Source organism: Canis lupus, chromosome 11 (assembly GCF_048164855.1).
Source record: "Canis lupus baileyi chromosome 11, mCanLup2.hap1, whole genome shotgun sequence".
Classification (NCBI taxonomy): Eukaryota; Metazoa; Chordata; class Mammalia; order Carnivora; family Canidae; genus Canis; species Canis lupus.
Genome location: NC_132848.1, coordinates 23,443,640 through 23,452,793, shown reverse-complemented (window position 1 = coordinate 23,452,793; position 9,154 = coordinate 23,443,640). Strand labels below are relative to the sequence as shown.

At 61.0% G+C, this 9,154-nt stretch overlaps 1 protein-coding gene across 7 annotated transcripts in view; it reads right to left on the bottom strand.

The window, feature by feature from the left end:
* Positions 1 to 813: 813 nt before the first annotated feature.
* Positions 814 to 9,154, bottom strand: part of KIAA0930 (KIAA0930 ortholog) — a 39,885-nt gene continuing 31,544 nt past the window's right edge. For all 7 annotated transcript variants that reach the window (XM_072843567.1, XM_072843573.1, XM_072843569.1 and 4 more), the window contains 4 exons: positions 7,114 to 7,276; positions 5,802 to 5,960; positions 4,492 to 5,248; positions 814 to 4,268 (listed from right to left, as the gene is read on the bottom strand). In XM_072843567.1, coding sequence (XP_072699668.1) covers positions 5,208 to 5,248; positions 5,802 to 5,960; positions 7,114 to 7,276 — 363 coding nt within the window. In that variant the 3' untranslated portion in view covers positions 814 to 4,268; positions 4,492 to 5,207. The remainder of the gene's footprint in view (positions 4,269 to 4,491; positions 5,249 to 5,801; positions 5,961 to 7,113; positions 7,277 to 9,154) is intronic.

The window sequence follows — 9,154 nt, the reverse complement described above, 5'->3', positions numbered from 1 at the left end:
TGGATAGGCAACAAGGATGTCTTTTTTTTAACCTACCAGATTGCCCACTCGCTAACCACGCCCTCATGCGGTCTGCCCCTGGTGATGCCGCTTCAGAAACTTCTGGTTCGGATGCTTCTAATGCAATGACCTCTAATGGAAGAGGTGTCATCAATGGGATGATTCTCACCATATTTCTCAATTTGCATAAATGTTCCTCTCAGACCCCCCCTTCTGTGCTTTCACTTCCTGGCACTTCCTGCCACACAGCAGAGGCCGGACACGGGCTCCTCACCTGAGACGCAACTTTTAAGAGTTGGTTTGCTTGTGGGAAGGGCGAGCCCACTGCCGAGCCCTGGAGGCTGCGACGGGCCTGCATCTGCCTCGGGAAAGTGGAGTCAGCTAGAAGAACGTGCATGTGTGCAAGCCGCATCAGCTGGATTAGCTAGTCTCAAAACCATCTGTCTACACTTGATCTCAGGACTCCTGACTCTGATCCTAGGCATTTTCCCATTGCCATGAGGCCTTTTTAGAGGTTTTCCAAAAAAAGCTTGGGAAATCTGACAGTGTGACCAGGAGGCATGTACTGCTTTACAAGGACTGGGAGCTAACCCTGAAATGCGTCCATATTGATCGGATTTTGCAAATACTGCCTCAGACCAAACCCTGGGCCTTGGGCCCCCGACCCCGTGCCTGACTCCTAGTGTGGCTGGAGCCAGGGCCTGGGGCGGTTTCTGTCCATCTCCAGCATTTCTAGAAAGGAACTCGTGTGAAAAGCTCTAAAAACAGTCGAAGAAGAAATCTTTGGGGGCAAATTAAGGTTCAATCACCACATTTATGCATTGCTGTAACATCTGTATTTGCTCTGAAATACCCAGTAAAGAAAAAACAAAGTACAGATTCATTAGAGGAAAACACGGAGGAAAAATAAATTTAATATCCAACATGCAAATCAACTTTCAACAGAAATGCAAAACCATAAAGCACAGCTCACAGCCAACCGAACGCTGCTCAGAAATGGTTTCTGTACGTGGAAGACGGTGAACCCAGAAGCTGCTTGTGTTTATGCAAATACCACCGACAATTAGATCATGACGTGTTCAGTTATGCCATCGTGGTGTTTCTGCTAAAATATATTTTGTAGAAATCACTTTAGTTAAGCCTCAAAGTCGTGAAAAATCTCAACAGGCTTTCTTTGCAGGTTTGATTGTTCTCCCACGGAGAGTCCACTTGGAACCCGTGAGCGAGCGCTATGTACACCTCACCCGCCCGGCCTTCTGACCGGATGCTTCCAGCTGCTCGGCGGGGTTGGAGTGCCACCGTGACCTCTCCTCTCCTGAGCTCAAGGCCTGGGGCCGCAAAAATCAAGGTGCCTGCTTGCGTTGGGGACGGTAGAAAACTGTAAACACAAACTCTCTCTGCACATCTGCGGCTTCCTCTGCTGCGGGGTGGGGGTGGGGGGGGGTTACCGGCGATGGAGCCCCAAATCCAACACCGGGCCCACTCGGTGTCCGGTGACTTGGCTCCTGTGGGTGGGCATCCAAGGGGTTCTCCAGGCCCTTCGAGGCAGAGGCTTAGGGAAAGGGCCGTGGGTGCACCCCCTGGTCCTGGGACCTAGAAGCCCGTGCCTCCCCTCCCGCAGGAGCTGCTGCCACCACCTCTAAAGGCCGCACGGGCTCGCTGCCCTCCGGGAGCCTGCGTCCTGTCGGGGTGGTGAGGTGTCTTTAGACAATCCTGCTTTCTGGTTACAAAGTGAGAAGCAGCCCGAACAGAAGAAATCCGTGTCATGTCAACCGATACTTGGCTTTAGAGACTGGATATGAAACTACACTGTAGCTCAATCTCAAAACCGACCAGCGTGCGTGCCAGAGCGAGACCCACCCGGGCTCCTGGAAACCCTGGCCTCTTGCACATGTGACATCTCTATGGGATCTTGGCTGACGACTTCATGCCTCCACGAGGTGACGGGGTCAGATGCATTCCTCCAAGGCAGTCGTTCGAACTTACCAACCGCACGCGGCCTGCCTCCTGAGATGTCTTAGTGGGAAGGAAGGTTCTTACTGGACTTTTCAAGTCTACTGACTGACACTGTGTGATTCAAACAGCAACTTCCAGTTTGCTTCTAGCTCAATTCTTTAAAAAAGCCCTCCCACCAGGCACAGGCCTTCGCGTCGCTGACCGCGTCTCCGTGGAGAATGGACGCCTGATCTGATGATCTGTTCACAGTCCTTGCAGAGTGGGACTCTCTGGAAAGCCCAGCCATGGGCCGCCCAGGTGGCTCCTTTGGCTCAGGTCATGGTCCTGGGGTGGGTCCTGGGATCGAGTCCCACATCGGACTCCTGCATGGAGCCTGCTTCTCCCTCTGCCCGTGTCTGCCTCTTTCTCTGTGTCTCTTATGAATAAATAAATAAAATCTTTAAAAAAAAAAAAAAAAGAAAGCCCGGCCATCTCCAGGTCGACTGGGTGGCGGGGTATTTCGTTCCCTGTTGACTCCTTCCCTGTCACTGATACATAGATGCCATTCTTCTGAGCTACTGGGCCTCCAATGTCTCTATAGGCAACTGGAAGTCCCCGCAAGACATTGGTGCATGAGACCAGATGCCCCATCAGCCTGCAGGCGCTGGGAGGTGGACGAGAGGCCACACACCACCCATCAGACGCTGGGACCGTGATGTTTTTCGTAAAAAGGGAGCTTGCTTTCTTATTTGTGTCCTAAAAAGTGACACCGCAGTTTCTTGACAGAAAAATTGTACTTGGATTCCAGTTCCCACTGAAGAAATGTGCGCGTGCTTTGGCCATCCCTGCATTACACGAGAGACAGGCACGTTTCCAGAAAAACTGAAGATGGCCCGATGAGAAGAGAATGGTGTAGCAAAGGCAGGACCCACCAGGAGCCCGGGGCGCTGTTTTTCTCTTAGTTACTGACGTCCTTTGTCACTCTAGTCACTCTAGAACAATAAACCTGGGAGGGGGAGGGGACAGCTCACCGCCTAGTGACCAGGTACCTCTCAGAAAAGCACGTTTGCTATTCAGTCTCAGGAGTGCCCTCCGGGAGAGAAAGACCGAGAAGGGTGGACTCCACCGCAGGGCAGCAGGGTCGTGGCCCCCCAGGCAGGATTCCTGCCGTCGGTCGCTCGGTCGCTCGGGGAGGAGGACAGCATCCGTGGGGAGCGCAGAGCCGGCGCGCCACTGCTGCCTGTGCGTGCCCCGCAGCCGCGCCATCGTGTGCACCTGTTACAACCGGGGCTCATCCCTCAAATACCACCGTTGCACACGTTTCTAAGACCTGCAAAGCACATGCGCACGAGACTGCAACCGGCCCTGTTACCCTGTGACTTGTCATTTGACAGAGGAGGGGTGTGACGTGCCCGGGGCGCGAGGGGGACCCTCTCATGCTCCTCAGCCTCTGGGAACAGAGGGAGGGCCGCCATCCTTCTGTGTTTCAACTGCCTCATCCTTCCGTGGAAGATACACCGGGACCGTATTTCTCCCAAGACCTGAGTTCCAGAGTCTTCAGACCCCAGATGACCAGAGAGAAAGAATGCCTGAAGCAGCAGCTGTATTTTAGCCACCCTGGACGCAGGCCGGGCGCCAGCCCTGGGCTGCCCTGGAGGACACCCTTGGACACGGGGCCATGCTCAGGGACCTGAGGCTCTGCTCCAGCGCTTTGCAGGGAGGTCGGACTCGGCGCGGTCCTAAAACACTGCTCTGGAAGATGACCTTGTGCAGACAGCTGGGGTACAGCCGAGCACGAGCTGGGGCTGCCAGAGGACGTGAGAACGCTCCAGCCCAGCCCCGCCACATGGGTGATGGGGCCGGGGATGCAGCCACAGAGGCCGTCCCCGGCCTGAGCTATGCTCAACGGCTGCCTGACCCAGTCATGCACTGGAGCCCTGGAAACGTCGTGAGGTAGGTGGTATCAGCCCCATTTTACAGGTGGGCCAACTGAGGCAGAATGAAATGCAATAGCTTGCTTTAATAACAGCGTACAAAATCTAGAGAAAGCCCCAAAGTAGCCCCCGACCCCAGAGCCTGGCGCAAACCCTCGGAGCGCGCAGGATAAAACAGAAGGGAGAGCGAGCCCCTCCAATCCCTGTCCCCTGCGGAGAGGACCTCCGTGCACCACAAGACCCTCAGACAGTCGTGGGACTTCCGACAAAACAACGTAGCAACAGAGGCCCAGCTGACAGTTTATTCCCAGGGGGCAGGGGGGCTGCTCCACTCTCACTCTCGGGAAGGCTCGTGGTTCTGAGCACGACGTGTCCTCTGTCACAGGCGGGACCCTGCGGCTGAAACGAAGCCCCTGGAGGTCAGCGCCTCTGCCTCAGCGAGCTGGTCTGAGAAATGGGACCAGCGCCCCCGAGTCAAAGGAAGCCAGCTCCTGGGAACCCCTGTCCCCTCCCCAGAGCCCCCGCGCCGAGGACGGCAGTTCTACCTCGAATCTTCCCCCGCGGAGGCCGGGTCCCCCCCCCCGCCTGCCACCTGTCCCAGGTGGCCGCCAAGCCGTCCCACCCGCCGCAGGGTCCGAGTTCCGGGCTCAGGCCGCCGGGGCGCAGAGCGGGCTGTCTCTGGGTTGCTGTGTGTCGGTGGTGCTCTTTGGCTGGAAGCAAAGGCCATTCTGGCGGGATCGGGGCCGGTCTGCCCAGCTCGAGGCCCTTCTGGAACCGGGCGGGGGTGAGGTATTCCCAGCCCAGGGCCAACCCTCCGTCTCCCCGCGGCGCCCCGTTTGTAACCAAGTGGTAAACAAGGGAGGGCGGACTCATGGGACCGACGCGGGCGCTGAAGGTCTCGGTTCAGCGTCGCCAAGTCTCCAGCCAGCTTGCCTCGGGGAAGGGTTGACAATCGGACACGGGGCGTCGCAGCCATGCGGGTCTGCAAGGCGGGTGGGCCTGGGCCCAGCCCGGACGCCCGCTGCTCCTCCATATTCCAGCCTCTGGGCGTCTCGGGGCCCCTCTGGGTGCGGGGGGCTCTCGGGACAGGAGCCCGGGGGGGGTGGTGCGGGCGGTGGGCAGGAGCGGAGCCGGCGGGGGAGGACAGAGAGGCACTTCAGTTTGGGCTGGTGTTCCTGGGGTCGGCCCTGGCCCGGGAGGGGAGCAGCCCCGCCTGGCTCCGGCTCCGGCTCCGGCGCGGGGCTGTCACAGAAGACGCCGGTAGCGGTGGACGGGTAGGCACTTGGCAGCACGCCAGGGCCGGGCAGGGCTGGGGCTCTGCGCAGGCTCTGCACACGGCTAGGTCATCAGGATGGGCTTCTGCCGCACTTCCAGGATGTCTAGGGCGGCGGGAGGGCAGTGGAGGTGAGGGCCTGGCTCCCACGGGGCCTAGTACTGCCCGTGTCTCTACCAAGCCCTGACGCCGTTGTCACCCCCACCTGTGGACGGGGCGGCCCTGCCACTGCTGTCACCCCCACCTGCGGACGGGGCACCCCTTCCGCTGCTGTCCCCCCACCTGCGGACGGGGAGGCCCTGCCGCTGCTGTCACCCCCACCTGCAGACGGGGGGTGGCCCCGGGGCCACTGCAGAGCCCAGCCAAAGCCAGGGGAAGTGGGGCTCCAGGGCGGGCTGGCCTGACTCCGGAGCCGCTGCCTGGCACTGCGTGCACACCCGGGTCAGTGAGAACCCCGAGAGCTTCGCCTCCACGCCCCCAGCCCGAGCCAGGGGTCTGCAGCCCCTCACGTGGACAGGTGGGCCCCTCGAGCTGCGAGATGGGGCCCTGGTTCCCCAGAGCCTCATCCTTGGTCCTGAACGTGGGGACCAAGAGCCCTCCGCGGGTGTCTGCCAGGCTCCAGCCGGGCGAAAGGGGCTCGTCTCCCTCACCCACATTACCTGTTAAAATCCGATGCAGCGGCAAAGTGACGTAGGTCAAGTGTGCATAGAGAAGGAAATTTCCATCTGCTCTGTTCAGCTTCAGCCAGGACCCGACGAGTGACCGCCCCGTGCCAGACAGGGACCGAGAGCGCAGGTTGGTGGCGTTGTGCAGATCCGCTGCAGGGGAGGGGGCCGGGTCAGGGTGCTCTCCTGGGAGGACCGAGAACACCTCCCACCCCAGACCCCCCATGGGCCCTCTGCTGGCAGCCCCTCCACACCCCTGCCCCGTCGCCGGCCTGTGACCCCCCCTCCCTCCTGCCTATCCGGCCCTGCCCCTCCAGCTGTCCCTGCCCCCTCTTCCTTGCCCTGGAGGGTCTCTTCCGTGGGGCCTGGTTGTTGCCACAGTTACTTCTCTGCTCCCTGTGACCCCGTCTCTCATTGGGCACCACAGTGAGCAGGGCCCGGGGCAAGGCAGGGAGGACCTGTCACCATGACCCCCTCTTACGGGTCGGCCAGGGAGGCAGGCTGGGGGTTCTCAGCCCCTTCCTACTGGTCTGGAATGGAGCCCCGGTGGGGAAGGCACTCGCCCAAGCACACAGAAGAGCAAGTCAGGGCCAGGGCCGTCTGTCTCTGGGCCCCGGTGCTCAGATGAAGGACAGGTGTGTCCTCCGTTCCAGGCCACAGTCCCAGCTCCGGCCAGGGCCTGTCCGTGTTGTCGCCGTCCCCTCAGCCCCGTGGCACACACACGTGGCACCCAGAGCCCAGTGCCCACACCTTGTCTCTGCCGGCAGCCCCCCTCCTACAGTCCCTTCTCCACAGGGACAGCTGAGTGGTATTTACATGCCCGGATCTGATTTTGTCACTCCCTTGCTTAGATGCCTCCCTCCCCCACGGCTTCCTGCCGCTCAGATGCAGGTGCCTCCCACCCTCACCACCTCACCAGCTGCAGGGCGGGCACCATGCAGGGAGGAGCGGCGGGTTTGCTGGGAGGGCCTGCAGGGCAGGTGTGGGCTAGCTTGGGACCCCCAACCCCGGCTCCAGGCCGAGAGGCCCCAGGGACCGCCAGCCGGAGGGCACCCAGCAGGAGCCCAAGCAGCAGCCTCATGTCCTGAAAGGCAGCAATGAACCAGAGAGCTCATCTCCCACCAGGCGAGGATTTCTGGAACCCTCTGTGTGGAGCGGTCGGACCGTCAAGGCCGGGAGACATATGCAAGCCTCCTATGCTGATAGCCGAGGTTACAGATCGGAGCCCCTCGAGGCCAGGATGTCTGTCTGCCCGACCACGGCTCCACCCTCAGGCCCTGCAGGCACCAGGCACCCGGTGGCTCACCCCCACCGTTGTCCTCGCGGAAGAACTCCTCGCTGTCGTTGGCCGAGTGAGACTTCTTCATCTCGGCGATCCGGTTGCGGGGCACCTTCCTCTTGAGGGAAGGGGAGAAGAAGGCGGGCCGGTTGTTGCGCTCCGGGGTGGGCGGTGTGCTGAAGGAGGTCACCTGTGGACAAGTAGCCATAGTCACCAGCACAGCCCGCCTACGCCGGGACCCCGATGCCACCCACTGGGGGCAGCCTCCCTGGGGCTGGGGGCCAGCAGGGGCCGGTGCCAGCCTGGGGCAGGGGTGATGGGCTCGCCAGCAGGTGCCCTCCGGGGGCCCCAGCTGCAGCCCCACCATGGCCCCCGCATCCACGGAAGCCTCCCAACCACCACACCAGATGGGAACTGGTGGGAAGCCCATCTGACCGACAGGGAAGGAACCACAGCTGGGACCGCAAACTTGACCTGCCCAAGGTCGTCACCCACAGGAGGGGGCAAAACCAGGATTCGGCCCAGGTCCTCTGCCTCCCCCGCCATGCTCCTCACCCAGGCTCCCCCCGTGGCTGAGATGCCCCTGCCCACCCAGCACCCTCTCAGGGAAGTGCAATGGCGAAGCGGCCCCTCCTCTCTCGTAACCACACTGTTCACCAAAGGTTCTGCACAGCCACGCAGGGTCAGGCAGGAGCAGCACGAGGGACAGACAGGCACACGACACCGCACCCTGCCCTCAAGGAGCTCACAGTCTGCTGTGGGGCGACAGACGCGCAGAGTGACAAGCACAGACTGAAGGCCGGTGGCCAAAACAGAGAAAGGGAAGCACGGGGTACAGGGGAGCACAGAGCCAAAGGGGTCCACAGCCTGGGAAATCAGGGAAGGCTTCCTGGAGGAGATGCCGCTTGAGCTGGGTCTTGAAGGACGAGTAGGAGTTCGCCAGGTGAAGAAGGGGGGGAAGGGCGTTCCAGGCGGAGGGAACTTGGCCCCTCTCCTCCCTCCTCCCCATGCAAACAAGAATCTGAGGACAAGGCGAGCTGGGACTGGACTTCACGAGCCCCGTCAGCCTCCTCGTCACGGCTTCCGACATCCACCAGAGTCCCGGCGGCCGCTGGGCTCCTGACGGTCCTCCCACAAGCCAGGGAAGGTTTTTAGAAGATAGAAAAAAAACAAAACACCAGAAACCACAATACACACAGAGTCTGCATTTGTCATGAGCTGGTGACACGTGACCCCTCTGGAAAAGGGGGGACAAGCGACAGTAAACATGGAGGGGGGGTGGTGGCGAGGGCCCGAGTAGCCCCCAGGAGGCCAGGCCCCGACACTGGCAGCTGCGTGACCCCAGCGGGTCCCTTCCCCTGACCCCGGGCCTCCCTGTGCCCTGAGCAGGGCGCCGGCTCCTTCACCCCCAACTCCACCCAGGGAGGGCGGGATGATCACCCCCGCAGGGCAGATGGGAAGAGCCAGCCCAGGCAGGGCTGCTCATGTGTCTGCCATCGTTCTGCAGACATCGTTCCCTCCAGCCTGGAGCCCAGGCCACATCTTCACCGGGACTTCCACATGCACATTTTGCGGGGCCTCGGTGAGCAACTGAGGCCAGGGAGGAGAAGGAGACTCCCCTCCTTGGAAATCTATAAGCAGACACGACTTGGAAGAGAGAGGCCCCTGCTCGGAACCCTCGCCCACGTCTCTGCAAAAAGGTTGCACTGATCGCTTTTACTCAATCGCATTCGTTGCAGAAGGAACAAAACCACAAAGGACATAAAGAAGAGGAAGGAGCGTGCTATGGGAGGACCTGTGGGGAGGCGGGGCTCACAGTTTTACACAACTGAGTCTAACACACACCTGCTGCCTCGCCTGGGGCACATCAGCACTGCTGCGTGCGCGCTACATCGTTCATAGCCTCTCCCCGGCCCATCACAGCCCAGGGGGGCGAGTGGCCAGGGAAGCACCCTGAGGGGCACACCCACGCCAGGTGCTGGGTGCTAGCAGCCCCCCGGGCCTCCCAACACGGTGCTCCCCGTCTCTGGAGAACACAGGCTGACGCCTGTCCCAGGTCACACAAGCG